This window comes from Nematostella vectensis, chromosome 4 (genome assembly GCF_932526225.1).
Source record: "Nematostella vectensis chromosome 4, jaNemVect1.1, whole genome shotgun sequence".
NCBI lineage: Eukaryota > Metazoa > Cnidaria > Anthozoa > Actiniaria > Edwardsiidae > Nematostella > Nematostella vectensis.
Window position 1 is genome coordinate 14,995,550 of NC_064037.1, and position 19,369 is coordinate 15,014,918.

Below are 19,369 nucleotides of genomic sequence, written 5' to 3' on the forward strand. Positions count from 1 at the left end.
GGATACACCCCGTCATTGCACGTAGCTCCGTTTTGACAGGAACGACTTTGCGCATTCATTAATAGGGACGAAAAATATGTACTTTGGTCTTCAAAGCATGCTGATGGTAAATAAAAAAGGAAATAAGAGGTTCATAACTTTTAAAACTAGTCTTACGTAGTGCTTCAATTATAACGCATGTGCTTCTTACAGGCTCCTCCGTTAGCAATGGCGAATTTAGGAGTCCCAGAAAGTGGAGGCCGAAGCAAGGGTCCAAAAAAGAAGGGGGGCGGATTCATAGCTATTCAGTGGATTTCCTTATATTTGTTGCCATTTTTAAGCATAATATTTGAAAAAGGGGGTGGGTGCGCTATGCTTACGCCTAGACCCGCCCCTGATTGAATACGAAAGCATTTTGAAACTATGCACGGTGGCCCAAAAGTGCGCGGCAATTAAAGAAATCCACGGCACAAGAAAGAGAACTTACGGCCCGCTCAGCTCTATTATAAAATAACAGGTAATATTCCTTCTGCGTACATCGGAGAATGCCCTGACATCGATAGGATCATCGAAAAGGGTACCAGCGGCTTCTAAATTATTTTTGGGACCGAGGTTCTTGTTAGAAATGAACAATTGTATGCATCATTGCATTATGTATATGTTTGGGTCCGCGTAGGTCCGTGAAGGTCCGGTCCTTATTTTACAGAGACCATCTCATTTTCACAGCTCCGTTTAGTAGCAGAGCACGTGAATGCAACCAGAATTATCCGACTTATTCTGAGTTAAACTGTAATGCCTAAAACTGTTTCAACTCGAATTAGAAGGTATCATGTAAGTACTCCCCCGGATTTGAGTAAGGAACTGAGCGAATAAGGAAACAGACGAACAAGGAACTGCGAATCAGGAACCAGAATCGCATTGACTGGATGTATTTGCCTTGGTTTCGCTCCTCCAGCGATCTCGCGTTGCGACCTTTCAAACGACGCGCTGTGTAGCCGCCGCCACCTAGTAAATAGGGACCTTTAGATACGAGTAACGGCTACGAGTAAGGCGACGTTAAAAAGCAATGTAATCTAATTTGAGAATTGAAAGGCTGCACGTGAAAATGCGTTCTGTCTGATAGATTTCCAACCGTTCTCCGCCAAAACACGACGTGAAAGTTTTGCGGTCTGGGAGTGGGTGGTCGGTTGGAGTATAAATTCACCTTTCTCTGTTTCCTATTCTAAAGCTAACAGTTAATTTCTGGTCGAGAGTCAATGATAACCGTCACGAATATAGGGCTGGCATCCTTGTGTCACTAATGTGGGTTGTAGCACCAATACATACGATCACGAAATAAAGAAAGGTTAAACATTAAGCAATCAACGTAAGTCCATGGCAAGTCATGGCAGTCCATAATAGTCAATGGCAAATCATGACAGTCCATGGTAGTCCATGGCAAGTGATGGCAGTCCATGGTAGTCAATGGCAAGTTATGGCAGTCCATAATAGTCAATGGCTTGTCATGGCAGTCCATGGTAGTCAATGACTAGTCATATCAGTCCGTGGTAGTCAATGGCTAGTCATGGCAGTACATGGTAGTCAATGGCAAATCATGACAGTCTATGGTGTCAATGACTAGATGGCAGTCCATGGTAGTCAATGGCAAGTCATGGCAGCCCATGGTAGTCAATGGCAAATCAAGGCAGTATCTATGGTAGTCAATGGCTAGTCATGGTAGTCCATGCTAGCCAATGGCTAGACATGGCAGTCTATGGTAGTCAATTGCTAGTCATGGAAGTCAATGACTAGTCATTACTTAATGGCAAGCCATGGCAGTCAATGGCAGTCCACTATCATGGATTGCCATAACTACATGAGTTTCCAAGGTGCGTAGTATGCTGTCATTGACTGCCACATTACTTAATGGCAAGCCATGGCAGTCAATGGCATCATGGATTGCCATAGTTTTCCATTTACTACCATTGACTACCATGGACTGCCACATTACTCAATGGCAAGCCATGGCAGTCAATGGCAGCATACTACCATTAACTGTCATGACTTGCCACTTACTACTATGGACTGCCATGACTTGCCACTTACTACTATGGACTGCCATGACTTGCCACTTACTACTATGGACTGCCATGACTTGCCACTTACTACTATGGACTGCCATGACTTGCCACTTACTACTATGGACTGCCATGACTTGCCACTGACTACCATGGACTGCCATGACTTGCCATTGACAATCATGGACTGCCATGACTTGCCATGGACAACCATGGACTGCCTTGACTTGCCATTGACTACCATGGACTGCCATGACTTGCCACTGACTACCATGGATTACCATGACTTGCCATTGACTAACGTGGATTGCCGTGTATTGCCATAGACTAACGTTACGTGCTTGATGTTGCAATCATTTTTATTTCGTGGCCGTTATTTATTCGTGCTTTAACCCATATTAGTGACACAAGGATGCGACCCCTATATTCGTGACGGTTATCATTGACGATTAATCTAATTTCTGTTATTTTATCATGGGGAAGAGAAAAACGTGCCGCTCGGGGTCGAGTTACTTATTTACCATGTGGCGGCGGTACACAGCGCGTCGTTTGAAAGGTCGCAAACGCGTTGGCACAGAGCTCGCTGCAGGGGCGAAACCAAGGCAAATACATCCAGTCAAAGTAGGAATACGTGCTTTTTTAACACTAACAGGACATTAGACCTAATTTTGGAGTCAAATTATCCTCTAGCCCGTGGTTTAGCGTATAGTTTTTTTTTTCTTTTCCTTCTTGATATGTAAATTTCGAGACTGTTTTCACAGGCGCTAATTGGAAAAAAGGCGTCAGGTCTAGTCAGGCGACTAATTGGATTAGGAACCCTTTTATAAATGGGTTTTACGGAGCAGTTGTCTAGGGCGTCTGTGCTCTTTCTTGATGCTTTCAACCGTGCTAGGGGCCCTAATAGGGACTTAAAGATACGAGCACGGCGACGGTAGAAAACAATGGAATTAATTTGAGAATTGATAGGTTGCATGTGAAAATGCGTTTTGTCTGATTGTTTCGATAGAGACGCGTCAACAAAAAAAGTAGATAGTGAATGAGACGAGGAAATGAGATGTTTATCACTGTCAAAATAGTACTTTACCAGTTTCAATGTGATTACATTTTAACCAACGGGACAAATGCATAGCTATTAATTCCATCCGTACAAGCATGATGTCTTGAACCTTTTAAATTTAGGGAAATTATTGTCGAGAAATATGTCAACACCTCGCTAGAATAGAAGCCAATCAGTGACCGGCTACTGAGAGCCCGCTTTGACTCCAAACACTGCAAGCTTACAATCATCCAGTGTTACGCACCAGCAAACGAAGTCGATGACGAGGCGAAATATGTCTGGTATGATCGTCAAACCCAAGAAGTATCCAGGGTACCCCGTCTCGACATACTTTGAGTTACTGAAGACATGAATGCCAAGGTAGACGACGACACTATCAACTACGAAAGAACTATGGGCAAACATAACACGACTGTGGCACTATGAACAACATATTGGCAAATGTGTCTTGTAGATTTTTGTCTCAACAACGACTTCACAATTTTCCACACAAGAACATCCAAAAACTCACCAGACGGAAGAACATAAAATCAAATTGACCATATCATCATCTATGGTTAATGATGGCGATCCCTCATAGATTTTAGAGCTTTCCGAGGAGCTGATGTCGAGTGATCACGACCTAGTCTTAGCATCAGTGAAACTGAAACTCCGCAAGATGAAGAAGCAAGACCAACAAAGAAGACAACTTGATGTCGCCAAACTGAAGAGGTTGGAGATCCAAATGCAATTTGTGCTTTACCTAAAATCCTTTTTAAAGCTTATGACTGCTCCACCGACATCGATACTGCTGAAAACATTCCGGTTAAAACCAGATATTAAACGATCATATCTAGCACAATAGGCTACAAGAAGAAGAACAGTAAGCAATGGAGAGTAATGGAAGAAGATAGAAGAAGGGAAAGGTCTTTAACGGAAGATAAAGATCACCAGGACTACAAGAACTGGCCCAGCAGACATATGCGTCCAAAGACAGAAAAGTAAAAGGGAGCCAAAAGAAGGACAAGCAAAATTTTATCGAGGAGACCAGCAAGGCCGAGGTTGCTGCTATGAAAGGAGAACTGAGCACCGTTTACAAGATCAAGAACCAACTACAGCTACACCAGCCAGTCTCCACCAGTAAAAGGCAGGACGGCTCTACGTTTTTAACATCTATACAGGACCTCCTACAGCTTTGGAGGTTAGTGAATCTATAAAAGCCTTAAAGAGTGGCAAAGCACAAGGGCTTGATTCCATCCACGCTGAAATGCTTCAAGCTGGCCTTGAACTACCTTGAACTGACCTTGACTACAACATCATTATAATTCTATAATATGGAATCCCTTTTAAGATCATTATACTCGACAACCTGTTCTATAGTTATTTAAAGCGCAGCGTTTACACTGGCAGTAATACCATCCCAGAGCAATTTTCCATAAATTCTGATGTACGTCGAGGGATGTATCCTATGCCCTTTATTTTTGCCAGTGACCATCGACTGGGTAATGCGACAGACAACATCAGAGAAGCCCAGAGGAATACAATGAATACTTTTCTCCCACCTTGAGGATTTAGACTTTGCTGACGATCTTACAATTTTATAGCTAAACTGGTCTCCATATTAACAGCTCCAAGACCAGAGTCATGACCATGAATACAAACAATCATCCCTCTTCAATTACAGTCCAAGGGAAGACCCTTGACTCTGTGGAAGAATTCCCCTATCTTGGAAGCGTTATAAGCAAAGACAATGGAGCAAGAAGGACATCCATATAATGTTGGGGCATGTCACGCGGGGCCTTTGCACGGCTTCAGCCCATCTCAAATTCCAAACAGTACAGCACAAAGACCAGGCTGAGACTGTACAACATCAACGTGAAGGCCCTCCTACTTTATGGATCCGAGTGATGGCGTGTTGTAAAGGGGGGCATGGATAAGGTCAATGCCCAGAACGGGTGCTTATGGAAAATTGCCGCATTTTCTGGCCTGAAAAATAAGATCGTAACCTCTACCACAAAACGGGGTCAAACAACATTTCAGAAGAAATCAAACGCCGCCGCTTAAAATGTACTCATGATGAGAAAGAACAAATCCCCCTGACACCAACACGATGGACCCCAATTGGGAAACGTTAACCCGGGTGGCCAAAGTAAACCTCTCGGGGTATTGGGGCTAGCCGGGTGCGAGGCAACAAAGGCTGCGAAAGGCTGCAAAGAATGGCGTCACCGTGTCGCGGCCCTGTTTCCCAATACAAAAAGGGGATAAGTAAGAAATGACTTGTATTTGAAAAAGTGATTCGAATTTGACCTATTTGGTCGAGTTCATACATCATGCGACGAGCAAAAAGAAAAAGAGAAGTGAGTCCATTAGAAGTCGTTCCAAGAATTTCAAAGGATAATTTCAATAATCGGCTCCAGCGTGGGCATGCTTGACCTTGTTTGACTCTAATGCGATCAATACCAGCTCCATTGACCAGCACTTAAAACGACCGCCGATAAACAAACCATTTTTAATCCTCGTTAACATTTTTTGGCTGAGTTTGACCATCTAGTTGGTAAATTTTAAAACAATTAGACACCTCGGCCTCTTGGTCTATGATTTTGAATAGAACAACGGCCTTCGCCCTCATGGTCTATTCAATCACAGTCCATTCGCCTCGAGGCCTTATTGTTCAATATATGACTTACTCGTCTCGCAGTTTGTGCCTGTGAATCCAGAAATGCATGCGCACGTGTAGTTGTTTAGGCCGTCATTGCATGTAGCTCCGTTTTGACAGGGGTCGCTTGCGCATTCATCGATATCTAAAACAAATCATAATGATCTTGGAAGCGTTATAAGCAAAGACAATGGAGCAAGAAGGACATCCATATAATGTTGGGGCATGTCACGCGGGGCCTTTGCACGGCTTCAGCCCATCTCAAATTCCAAACAGTACAGCACAAAGACCAGGCTGAGACTGTACAACATCAACGTGAAGGCCCTCCTACTTTATGGATCCGAGTGATGGCGTGTTGTAAAGGGGGGCATGGATAAGGTCAATGCCCAGAACGGGTGCTTATGGAAAATTGCCGCATTTTCTGGCCTGAAAAATAAGATCAAAACCTCTACCACAAAACGGGTTCAAACAACATTTCAGAAGAAATCAAACGCCGCCGCTTAAAATGTACTCAGGATGAGAAAGAACGAATCCCCCTGACACCAACACGATGGACCCCAATTGGGAAACGTTAACCCGGGTGGCCAAAGTAAACCTCTCGGGGTATGGGGGCTAGCCGGGTGCGAGGCAACAAAGGTTGCGAAAGGCTGCAAAGAATGGCGTCACCGTGTCGCGGCCCTGTTTCCCAATACAAAAAGGGGATAAGTAAGAAGTGACTTGTATTTGAAAAAGTGATTCGAATTTGGCCTATTTGGTCGAGTTTATACATCATGCGACGAGCAAAAAGAAAAAGAGAAGTGAGTCCATTAGAAGTCGTTCCAAGAATTTCAAAGGATAATTTCAATAATCGGCTCTAGCGGGGGCATGCTTGACCTTGTTTGACTCTAATGCGATCAATACCAGCTCCATTGACCAGCACTTAAAACAACCGCCGATAAACAAACCATTTTTAATCCTCGTTAACATTTTTTGGCTGAGTTTGACCATCTAGTTGGTAAATTTTAAAACAATTAGACACCTTTGCCTCTTGGTCTATGATTTTGAATAGAACAACGGCCTTCGCCCTCATGGTCTATTCAATCACAGTCCATTCGCCTCGAGGCCTTATTGTTCAATATATGACTTACTCGTCTCGCAGTTTGTGCCTGTGAATCCAGAAATGCATGCGCACGTGTAGTTGTTTAGGCCGTCATTGCATGTAGCTCCGTTTTGACAGGGTTCGCTTGCGCATTCATCGATATCTAAAACAAATCATAATGATCTTGGAAGCGTTATAAGCAAAGACAATGGAGCAAAAAGGACATCCATATAATGTTGGGGCATGTCACGCGGGGCCTTTGCACGGCTTCAGCCCATCTCAAATTCCAAACAGTACAGCACAAAGACCAGGCTGAGACTGTACAACATCAACGTGAAGGCCCTCCAACTTTATGGATCCGAGTGATGGCGTGTTGTAAAGGGGGGCATGGATAAGGTCAATGCCCAGAACGGGTGCTTATGGAAAATTGCCGCATTTTCTGGCCTGAAAAATAAGATCGAAACCTCTACCACAAAACGGGTTCAAACAACATTTCAGAAGAAATCAAACGCCGCCGCTTAAAATGTACTCAGGATGAGAAAGAACGAATCCCCCTGACACCAACACGATGGACCCCAATTGGGAAACGTTAACCCGGGCGGCCAAAGTAAACCTCTCGGGGTATGGGGGCTAGCCGGGTGCGAGGCAACAAAGGTTGCGAAAGGCTGCAAAGAATGGCGTCACCGTGTCGCGGCCCTGTTTCCCAATACAAAAAGGGGATAAGTAAGAAGTGACTTGTATTTGAAAAAGTGATTCGAATTTGGCCTATTTGGTCGAGTTCATACATCATGCGACGAGCAAAAAGAAAAAGAGAAGTGAGTCCATTAGAAGTCGTTCCAAGAATTTCAAAGGATAATTTCAATAATCGGCTCTAGCGGGGGCATGCTTGACCTTGTTTGACTCTAATGCGATCAATGCCAGCTCCATTGACCAGCACTTAAAACAACCGCCGATAAACAAACCATTTTTAATCCTCGTTAACATTTTTTGGCTGAGTTTGACCATCTAGTTGGTAAATTTTAAAACAATTAGACACCTCGGCCTCTTGGTCTATGATTTTGAATAGAACAACGGCCTTCGCCCTCATGGTCTATTCAATCACAGTCCATTCGCCTCGAGGCCTTATTGTTCAATATATGACTTACTCGTCTCGCAGTTTGTGCCTGTGAATCCAGAAATGCATGCGCACGTGTAGTTGTTTAGGCCGTCATTGCATGTAGCTCCGTTTTGACAGGGTTCGCTTGCGCATTCATCGATATCTAAAACAAATCATAATGATCTTGGAAGCGTTATAAGCAAAGACAATGGAGCAAAAAGGACATCCATATAATGTTGGGGCATGTCACGCGGGGCCTTTGCACGGCTTCAGCCCATCTCAAATTCCAAACAGTACAGCACAAAGACCAGGCTGAGACTGTACAACATCAACGTGAAGGCCCTCCAACTTTATGGATCCGAGTGATGGCGTGTTGTAAAGGGGGGCATGGATAAGGTCAATGCCCAGAACGGGTGCTTATGGAAAATTGCCGCATTTTCTGGCCTGAAAAATAAGATCGAAACCTCTACCACAAAACGGGTTCAAACAACATTTCAGAAGAAATCAAACGCCGCCGCTTAAAATGTACTCAGGATGAGAAAGAACGAATCCCCCTGACACCAACACGATGGACCCCAATTGGGAAACGTTAACCCGGGCGGCCAAAGTAAACCTCTCGGGGTATGGGGGCTAGCCGGGTGCGAGGCAACAAAGGTTGCGAAAGGCTGCAAAGAATGGCGTCACCGTGTCGCGGCCCTGTTTCCCAATACAAAAAGGGGATAAGTAAGAAGTGACTTGTATTTGAAAAAGTGATTCGAATTTGGCCTATTTGGTCGAGTTCATACATCATGCGACGAGCAAAAAGAAAAAGAGAAGTGAGTCCATTAGAAGTCGTTCCAAGAATTTCAAAGGATAATTTCAATAATCGGCTCCAGCGGGGGCATGCTTGACCTTGTTTGACTCTAATGCGATCAATACCAGCTCCATTGACCAGCACTTAAAACAACCGCCGATAAACAAACCATTTTTAATCCTCGTTAACATTTTTTGGCTGAGTTTGACCATCTAGTTGGTAAATTTTAAAACAATTAGACACCTTTGCCTCTTGGTCTATGATTATGAATAGAACAACGGCCTTCGCCCTCATGGTCTATTCAATCACAGTCCATTCGCCTCGAGGACTAATTGTTCAATATATGACTTACTCGTCTCGCAGTTTGTGCCTGTGAATCCAGAAATGCATGCGCACGTGTAGTTGTTTAGGCCGTCATTGCATGTAGCTCCGTTTTGACAGGGGTCGCTTGCGCATTCATCGATATCTAAAACAAATCATAATGATCTTGGAAGCGTTATAAGCAAAGACAATGGAGCAAGAAGGACATCCATATAATGTTGGGGCATGTCACGCGGGGCCTTTGCACGGCTTCAGCCCATCTCAAATTCCAAACAGTACAGCACAAAGACCAGGCTGAGACTGTACAACATCAACGTGAAGGCCCTCCTACTTTATGGATCCGAGTGATGGCGTGTTGTAAAGGGGGGCATGGATAAGGTCAATGCCCAGAACGGGTGCTTATGGAAAATTGCCGCATTTTCTGGCCTGAAAAATAAGATCAAAACCTCTACCACAAAACGAGTTCAAACAACATTTCAGAAGAAATCAAACGCCGCCGCTTAAAATGTACTCAGGATGAGAAAGAACGAATCCCCCTGACACCAACACGATGGACCCCAATTGGGAAACGTTAACCCGGGCGGCCAAAGTAAACCTCTCGGGGTATGGGGGCTAGCCGGGTGCGAGGCAACAAAGGTTGCGAAAGGCTGCAAAGAATGGCGTCACCGTGTCGCGGCCCTGTTTCCCAATACAAAAAGGGGATAAGTAAGAAGTGACTTGTATTTGAAAAAGTGATTCGAATTTGGCCTATTTGGTCGAGTTCATACATCATGCGACGAGCAAAAAGAAATAGAGAAGTGAGTCCATTAGAAGTCGTTCCAAGAATTTCAAAGGATAATTTCAATAATCGGCTCCAGCGTGGGCATGCTTGACCTTGTTTGACTCTAATGCGATCAATACCAGCTCCATTGACCAGCACTTAAAACAACCGCCGATAAACAAACCATTTTTAATCCTCGTTAACATTTTTTGGCTGAGTTTGACCATTTAGTTGGTAAATTTTAAAACAATTAGACACCTCGGCCTCTTGGTCTATGATTTTGAATAGAACAACGGCCTTCGCCCTCATGGTCTATTCAATCACAGTCCATTCGCCTCGAGGCGAATATATGACTTGAATATATGACTTACTCGTCTCGCAGTTTGTGCCTGTGAATCCAGAAATGCATGCGCACGTGTAGTTGTTTAGGCCGTCATTGCATGTAGCTCCGTTTTGACAGGGGTCGCTTGCGCATTCATCGATATCTTAAACAAATCATAATGATTTAATGATCCGTTCATATTTATAGATTAATATAACAGACGTGCTCACGAATTGACACGAATATATAATCAGACAGCTTGAAGCCAGCTAATGGCAAGCCAAATGTCCCTCAAAAAGTCTCACAGAAAATTATATAAATATCTAAGCTTTAGAAGTCAAAATAAAGCCTGTTTTAGCCTGCAAGCCAGCTCTCCTCTGTGTGTTTTTGTTTTATCGCCACAGGAATCCCGAAACCACGAAATAGAAATTCCCACTACCGGCTAGTCGGCGTGCGTGACACTAAAAGCGGATGCTAAGCAAACTAACCAACGGCTCGCAGGCAAGACGTTTTCAGGAGTTTGCCAGCGACATTGGGGAGTAAAACACCATCGCCTTACAGGTTCCTGATAGTCGATGACCCGGCTTATTAAGAAATAAAACTCACTCGACCGGAGGATGAATGGAGATGGTTATGACACAAAAATCCAAATAGATACTGACCAAATAAAACCCTGGAGATAACAACACAAAAGTAGTGCCCTCCTCAAGGCCATGTGAGCAATATTGGTGACCAATTAAAACCAAAGGAGATATCATTACATAGTATCGTTACATTGTCTTCTATGTTGAATGAAAACGATAACATGCGACTAACTAAGGCGGTTCATTGATCTCCTTCACATTCATGTCTTATTCATCTTACCTCGGGCTGACCCCGTTCGTGGTGGTGTTGATGTGGCTGTGGCTGTGGCTGGGGCGGCTGTGGTGGCTGTGCCGTGGCAAGAGGATATCCCAGGTGGACACTCGCAGCGATGGGTGTTGTCACTGAAGTTCACTCGACAGATGAGTCCTTTTGTACAATTGCAAGGGTTCTGGGATAAAGAGGAAATTCCCGTTTTGAAAACATTAACCCATTGACACCCACAACCAAAAAAAATCATAAATGCAAAATAAACGCGACAAGATGAAGATACTCTGGTATCAATATAAGGGATAAATTGTCTTGAAGATTTACATCCAACCAAGGTGATAGCAACTACTCTTCATCCAAATAATTGCTCGGTTCTTAGACAAATTTCAAATTAAACAAGAAAAACAGCAGAATCGACCCTTTAAACAAAACGCTCAAAAGACAAACAAGACAAGCTCAAGACAGAAATAGATACAGAAATGGATCCCAGTCCATTTCAATGGCCTCAAAACACAATGTCTGTTACTCCTTGAAGGCTTCTGTAACCATCTTGCTGTCATTACAGATTGCACACAGGAAGGTCCGGAGGCAGTCAACACGCCTCTCCTCACAGTCACATATTTTTCACATCTTTTCACCCCAAAGCCAAACAAATCAATTCCAAGTCATTCAGACCCAGAATAGCAGTGTAAACAATTTTGTAATCAATATGGTTTCAGAGAATACAGCATTAATTAGAGCTGTGGTGACTGATTAGAAAGTTATTTTCTCATCCAAGTAAAGCCTCGTGAATCCACCTTTGCTTGCAAACATCCAAAAGCACAGCACTCAACTATTCCCCAATAGACTAAATGATGTATTAGGGCATTCTCCAAACATGCTCATAGCTTTATTTTTTTATGAAAAATACAAGCAACCATCGACTTGTGCTCGCATTAGCAAAGCGACAGGGGATTAGAGATGTGACCGCAAAGCACTTTTGGAAAACATGGATACCGCTGACCAGGTACAGCCGTGTACCTGGTCTATATAAATATGAATATGAATATGAAAAATACGAATACAAATATAAATATATAATTATATAAATATAAATATATAAATATGTAATTATATAAATATATATATATATATATATATATATATATATATATATATATATATATATATATATAAACATAAACATAAATATAAATAATATAGATATGTAAGAGTTAATTACCGAGAACCGAGGCAATAAGCGATATACATCCCGAGGTAATTAACTGACTTATTACAACCGCGAATCAGAACCTAAAAAAGTTCAGGGGGGGGGTTTCTTCAAAAAAATAATAAAATAATAAAAATACCTTTTTAACGAGTAAAATCAGCTAGAATCGATGAAAAGGCATTTTATAAATATGGTTTCCTGGATTATTTATAGCAAATTCTTTAATTTGTTTTTATCCTAGTCTAATGTCTGATTAGAATCCCTTGTCAGGTTTCTGGTTTTTGACGCTTGACGGAGAGTTACCCAAATATAAACTGGACTCAAATTGATCGGGATAAAATCAAATCATCCGAAAGAAGGGGATTTTTTGCCTTATGAGATTTAGTTTCTGATCTGTTCAAACAAAAATAAATAAAAATAATAAAGAAAGAAAAATAGAAAAAAAATCTTCCTACAAGCTGATGTTTATACGAACAAAATCCAAATTCGATTTCCCGTATTTTTATTCAATTGTATTAAGTGTTATGTGTAGGATCGCCTTTGGAATATTTCACGCTAGTGATGACTGAAATAGAAATTTAGCCTAAATCCGCTAAACAGCGTAAAAATCGCTGTAAAAAAACTTTTTGACGTATTTCCAGCCCTTCTCTGCAATTCTTTGCAGAAAATAGGTAATTTTGATTTTTTTTGTTATTAACAATTACCCCCTTGCTATTAGGTTCTTTTTCGGTTCTGTTTAGGTTCTAAGAAATTTTAGGTTCTAGGATCACCGCGGTCTTATCACAGATTGACAAAGGTTTGCACGCAAAAATGTGTCTCCTAATCTTAATCTTTGAAATTAGCATATATATCGATAAGTTTCTTCTGCAATTTCTACGGCGATTAAAAAGGAAAACTATTAACAATCAACCACATCGGTATGTGCTAAATAGTCACGAAAACTATTTCATCTTTGAAAACAAAGGCCATGATATTAAAAGGACGGTTCTAAGTGAAGCAGTTGAGAAGAGAAAGGACGACAGGATTCCGGAGAACACGAAAACGGTGTGAGCTGTTCGTACTTGGCAAGAATGGGCAGAAGAGAGGAATTAGAACCAGAGCCGTTGCAGGATCGTAGGTTTCGATAGTATCAAAGATGTTCGATTGTAGGGGTTGATTTAGATTGAGAGGATATTTGTAAGGTTGATAAGATATTGATATTGTCGAAAAGAGCGAGTGCGAAAGTGGCAATAAACACCTAAAAAGACCTGCAGATGTAAAAAAAATAATATTTGAAGTTTGTCATGTTTATGTTCCAACAGTTTTTAGAAAAGTGTAAAGTTAAGTGCCATATGGTTGGGTTTTGATATTCATCATGGAAGAGTACAGGTGATGAATTGATTTAATTGCTCATTATAAATGCAAGGGATGTATACGAGCTTCCCCGGGATGTATTTATATACATCCCTAGCATTATAAAATGAGTAATTTAATTCAATTCATCAGCCCCCGCTCTTCCCTGCTGAATATCAAAACCCTCCCCGGGCTCTTAGCTACTTGCCTAAGTTTGTACGCGAAATAAAGCCCTACAGAAAACAATGGAAACCGTGTCAATCATGTAATAAATATAGATATTTGGAGCGGAAGCTATATAAAATATATATATATATAGGTATATACAAATAAGTTAGTAAATAACTAGACCGGGTGAAAACAGCGAAAGCTAAGCTACTTACATTCAAAAGAATAATAAATGTGCAACAAATTGAATAGAACAAAATGTAACTTGGATAAGTATCAACTGAACTAATAAAAAATAATTTCAAAAGTTAAATTACATTAAGTTATAATTAAGTTAAATAAAACTGATTCAAAAAAACCTAAATGATATCAAAAATTCATGTTGGATTCGAACTCGTGGGGGTAATTGACTTTCTAATAATTCCTGCCTACTATGCTAAAAATATAAGAACGCCTCAGCCTCAGCCTTCACTGAAAATTAGACGTTCTTATTACCTGAGAAGATCTGTGTACATGATCAGGCGTGGCCACCAAGTCTAATGGGTACATCACTTGATCGGCGTGGTTAAAAACACATTTCGCAGAAATTCTACTGACTGGTCCAAAGTTATACGAGAGACATCTATCGTCAGCCCAGCATTTGATGCGACACTGAGCTTCGGAGCTCGCCCAGACGGTCTTAAAGTCGTGGTTAATGAGGGTGTTGTTTTGGTGTCCCGGGTGCCATATCATTATTTTGCAGCCATCAGAAAGAACTAGAAAGAAATAATAATAATAAATAAAGACAATTTAAAAAGTGAACAGGATCTAGAGTCTTCTTATAGGAGTGCATGATGATACCTGATTGACCAGTAGATTTTGAAAAAAAAAACACAGCCGAAAGTGGAAAAGAGAAGAGAAAAATAGAGAATAACGGGGGGGATTGCATTTTGGCCAAATTTTACTAAAAATTTTTTCCCGCCAAACGTCCACACGCGGGAGTAAATTCCAGACAAAACTATTTTGTTTGTGTCTTTCTCAAAAATGAATCCTTTAAATTCTGAAAAGCTAGAGAATTCGAAAGCACTATCTGTATATATGCAGGTGTAGCTACCAACGCGCGGTATACCTGTGATTAGGTCACGTGACCAATCACGTTCTTTGGTCTTATGTGTAATGGCAGACAGCTTGTTAAGTTTGTAATTTCTCTGTTGTTTATGTCATTTTTTAGTACTTATGACTGTTTGTTATTTGTCAGAAAACCGCCGCAATCAAGACTTTAAGTGTACCATTGTGAGTCGGTGTGTTTGTCAGCGTCGATATTAAAATCGTTGCGTTAAATTGGTTGTCGTTTGTCATCGCCCATCCTCGTACGGGACTGCGCACGTGGTGACATCAGCATAATGGGTTTTTAGTGATATATATAGCTAAAAAAAACTAGGACAATCCGGAATACCAAAGGAAATAAAAAATGATACAAAACCATAGGCAGCCCAAGCTCATATAGTGTTTATATGAACTTTGATCGTCAAAATTCGAAATCTTGAACATCTAACTCTAGAAGACTGGGAAGCTTTCCTCTTTTACTACTTTACTCTTTGCCTATCCTCGAGAGAATGGATCATCTAAAAATAAGTCTAAGACCAGCCTGGAAAATTATCAAGCCGTCTATACTGCGCAACATCGCAATCCAAGCTAGCAGGCCAAGAGCGATAAAAATTGAAGGGGGACATTCAGGATATTAGGCTTTGGTAGGCATGTACTCAGTTTAGAAGATAATTACTTTGTTTAAACTTTGCTTAGGAGTAAAGCTTCGTCCATGAAGTATCTAAAAAACGTAGGAGACATCTTGTAGAACATCCTACGGTATATTTGTTAAATAGGGGGATGGGAAATTAGTTAGACCAAGAACCCGTATATATAAATATTACTATAGAAAACTCACCAATTGTCATTAGTACGACCAGAATTGTATCCAAAGCAAGTCTTGAGTTATCAGGAATCGCGACTCTGGAAGGGTTCTTCATGATTAGAGTTCTCGGGACAACATCGAAATTGATGTGTCCAGTTTCACGCTTGGATGTTATGTGATGTTCTGAAAGTGGGTTTGCAGCTTTAGGTGACGATATATTTAGACAAAACCGCTCAGCATGACGTTTGTTGCTATGCCAAAGTAAATTAAAAATTTGGTATCAATTGAGGAAATCATAGCAACCTTTTCATTGTTTGAATGGAGCGTTATGAAGTTACTGAGGGTTTCCAGTACTTAAGTAACTAAAAGCTCAGCAAGACTTGTTTTGTTGTGGCGGGGCTCATCAAAAACTTTGTTAATACTAAAAAACAACACATGAAATAGCGAATGAATGAATAAAAATATTTTCTCCCGAATTCGAAGTATGGAAACAATGTTCAAAACCAATTATGAAAACCTGAATATGACTAAAAAGGATAATGAAAAAGTTGTCAGACTATTCATAATTTCCAACACATTTTAATGCCTACTTTTAGTATGTTAACTGGATTTCTATCCCCCGAATCACTATAGAATTTCAATCATGAGCTTGGGTGGCCGGTGGAATAACTTATTGTCAAACGTGGTTGATGGTATTTTTCATTTCGATTTTGTTTCTTTAGTAATTACCAGCATTTACATAACAAAAAAGCTTTCACTTACTTTTACTCAAAGTTTGATCTGCGAGTGGGTGGTCTTATACCCTACAAAGTATAGAACATTGCTCACACAGTGATGGGTCAAACCAATCTGGTATTTTCCCACGGTAGTGTCTACGATAAAATGTAATATTCGGGCTGAAAATCTCTTTATATTTTGTTTTTGTTTAATTGCCTTGTTTACTTTCCAAGTTTGATGATTTTTATAATTTTGAATGTCCATTAATATATTCGTGTGTCAGGATAATAGAGGTTTTATCAAAGTATTCAACTCCGGACTTTGGAGGTCCCATTTTTACAAATTGCAATATCTTTATTATTGGCACAAGTCTTCTTTCTACGAGGGAAACTATTAATCGGGCCCAGTCCCTGGCGCTACCACCTGGTCGCCTGTGCTCGTAGATGACGCAGGGAGGGGGGGAGGCAAGCTCAAGCTCACAATGTCTTAACCACCACAGGAAACCCGTTATAATGCTAAAGAAAATCCTTTTTATTTTTTATTTTTATTTATTTATTTTTTTTATATAAAAAATCCATTGATTTGATCGTGTCTATTTTGTCAGGTACACAAGACAATTTTGACAATTTTGATAATACTTTCTACGTAGGAAATCTCCCCACAAAACCCCTCCTGAACCGTCTAAGTATTTTAGCAGGCAGTCTAGTTTTGAAGATAATACTGTCAAGCCCTCCCTACTTTCCTATAATGGGTACCAGAGGCTCCGAGCTTCTCGGCGACAACGATTTGAGCGAAGCGAGAGAGCCTCTGGTGCCACGGATAGCCAGCCTCACTATGGTGCAACGGATAGCCAGCCTCACTATGGTGCAACGGATAGCCAGCCTCACTATGGTGCCACGGATAGCCAGCCTCACTATGGTGCCACGGATAGACAGCCTTACTATGGTGGAGCGACGTCGGCAAACCAGTTTCACAGTCACGCAAGAAAGACCTGCCAAAATGTTTGTATTTGTGCTACACGTTACGCAGGCCCGTAGCCAGGGGGGGTTCGGAAGAACCACCCCACACGACTGGAAGGTCCGCTCTTATCAAGGAAAATTTAGTACCACAGCGAGCTAGGGCGAGCTTTTTAAGAGAAAAGGTCGGCTAAATGGAAAAACAACCCCCCCCCCCCCCCCCCCCCACTCAAAATCTTGGCTACGGGTCTGACGTTAGTCCTACATACCCGTACAAGTTTTGCACCGATACGGTAATAACTTGTGGATACAGTGAACTCCGCAAAAACGGTATTATCCACTTATCCACTAATTATCGGCTTAGCTGGAATGATATACTGTACCTTGAAGCTTTTAAAAGTACATACCAAAAAAATTATAACAAATTAGTAAACTTATCAGAGTATTTCAGGTGCTTATCAGAGAAATTATACCCATCTCTAGTCCCTGAATATATTAAGAAATCTCCAGAGAAATATTTTTTTTTTCTTCAATGGTGTGTAATGTAGAAAGAGTATTGACATTTCTGACATCTCCCCTCCCTTTATTATTTTTTGTTTGCTTACAGTGCTCCATGAGAGATACCTGTTAACCTTCTTTAGGTGTAGAGTGTAGGGAAAAATATATTGAAGGTGGAAGGAAGAAAATAATGAGAGAGTTTGTTAGTGTTGTATGGTTGCCCCCCTCCAAACATTTTTGGGGATAATATAGTATCCTGACCTCCCTTGATGCCACCTGGCATCCATGAATTGGCTTTCTTCCTTGACTTTAATGCTCAAATTTTAATTAAGATTCTCAAGTATACACTATCAAATATATGAACACATGCTATTGTTAGCTGTTCATTTGAGCAACAGAAGCAAATTTTGCTAATTATCATAAAGTAGCTTGATTAACCAGGGGCAAATCTAGCTTTTCGCCAAAGGGGGGGTTTGGCTCAGTGACAAAGGGGGGAGGGGATATTTTTTTTTGTTACATATAGCTCTCTGGCAGCCCATACCCTTTTCTGCTTTTTCATTGCAGGTTCTTACTATTAGTGTGTTTGATGCATCTTGCATGATTCATGTTTTCTAGAGCTTACTTCTCTTACCCCGTTGACTTTGTATTCCAATCAAAAGCTAGTAATTATTGGTTTTACTTTTCAAGCAATACAGGTGGTAAACACAGGGGTGCATACACCCTTCTTGGCCACCAAAAAGCAGTGATACCATTCTTTCAAAATAATTCCCCAGATTTTAACCCATTTTAAAAAATATCAACATATATGCCATCCCCAAATCCTCTTCCTCAGCAAATCCTGGCTACTTCCTGTCGTAGGATGTCAGCTTGAATTTTTTTCCGGTGTTTTTTTTTTCTTGTCTACACAAGCGATTTATTTATTTTCTCAACAATGGAGATGGAGCCCTGATTTCAAATGATAAACATTAGAAAAATTGTAGACAACACAAGTGAATAGTATAGAATATTAGCTCATAAGCTCATAGTCTTTAAACAACTGATCAAAATCATGTATAGAATGCAAAATAAAAATACTTTATCAACATTGATACATATCTGTTTTTGGAGACTAAGCACAATGTGGGTGACCACAGTGGATCTAAAAGCATGGGGTGGCTTGCTCTAAAGTTTGTTTTTAGGTAACCATAGTGAAGCTGGCAGGCAACTCAGCAGGCAACTCGGTCAAGTTAGCAGGCAGACAGTACAACAGGTAACTCGTTATGCACTGGGAATATCGTATTCCTAGTTATTAAATGTTCACTTTTTGCCATTTTTACGTGATTATCTTTATTAAAAACATATAGCAGGCAACTCGACAGTACGGCAGGTAACTCGTTATGCGCTGGGAATATCGTATTCGTCGTTGTTAAATGTTCACTTTTTGGTATTGGTACGTGATTTACTTTAATAAAAACATATAGCAGGCAACTCGACAGTACAGCAGGTAACTCGTTGTGCCTTGTGAATATCGTATTCGTCGTTGTCAAATGTTCACTTTTTGGCATTTGTAAATGATTTAATCTGATAAAAACACATAGCAGGCAACTCGACAGTACAGCAGATAACCCCTTATGCGCTGGGAATATCGTATTCGTCGTTGTTAAAGCT

The 19,369-nt window shown here is 41.0% G+C and overlaps 1 protein-coding gene across 1 annotated transcript; it reads right to left on the reverse strand.

Annotated features, from left to right (window-relative positions):
* Positions 1–5,601: 5,601 nt before the first annotated feature.
* LOC116619888 (fibropellin-1-like) lies at positions 5,602–15,942 on the reverse strand. Its single transcript, XM_048726261.1, has 8 exons — positions 15,585–15,942; positions 14,156–14,415; positions 10,963–11,131; positions 10,148–10,261; positions 9,048–9,161; positions 7,943–8,065; positions 6,856–6,969; positions 5,602–5,873 (listed from the first exon to the last, which is right to left on the reverse strand). The coding sequence occupies exons 1-8, from the start codon at positions 15,664–15,666 to the stop codon at positions 5,737–5,739; spliced, it is 1,113 nt and encodes a 370-aa protein (XP_048582218.1). The 5' UTR covers positions 15,667–15,942; the 3' UTR covers positions 5,602–5,736.
* Between the last annotated feature and the right edge of the window lie 3,427 nt (positions 15,943–19,369).

What these genes read in the sequence shown, in the direction of transcription:
- LOC116619888 (XM_048726261.1), bottom strand. Translation starts at nt 15,666, where the DNA reads ATGAAGAACCCTTCCAGAGTCGCGATTCCTGATAACTCAAGACTTGCT. An exon ending in GGTCGTACTAATGACAATTG is followed by an intron (nt 14,416 to 15,584) that starts GTGAGTTTTCTA and finishes ATTTCTTTCTAG; the next exon opens with TTCTTTCTGATGGCTGCAAA. An exon ending in CTGCGAGACGAGTAAGTCAT is followed by an intron (nt 6,970 to 7,942) that starts ATATTGAACAAT and finishes GATTTGTTTTAG; the next exon opens with ATATCGATGAATGCGCAAGC.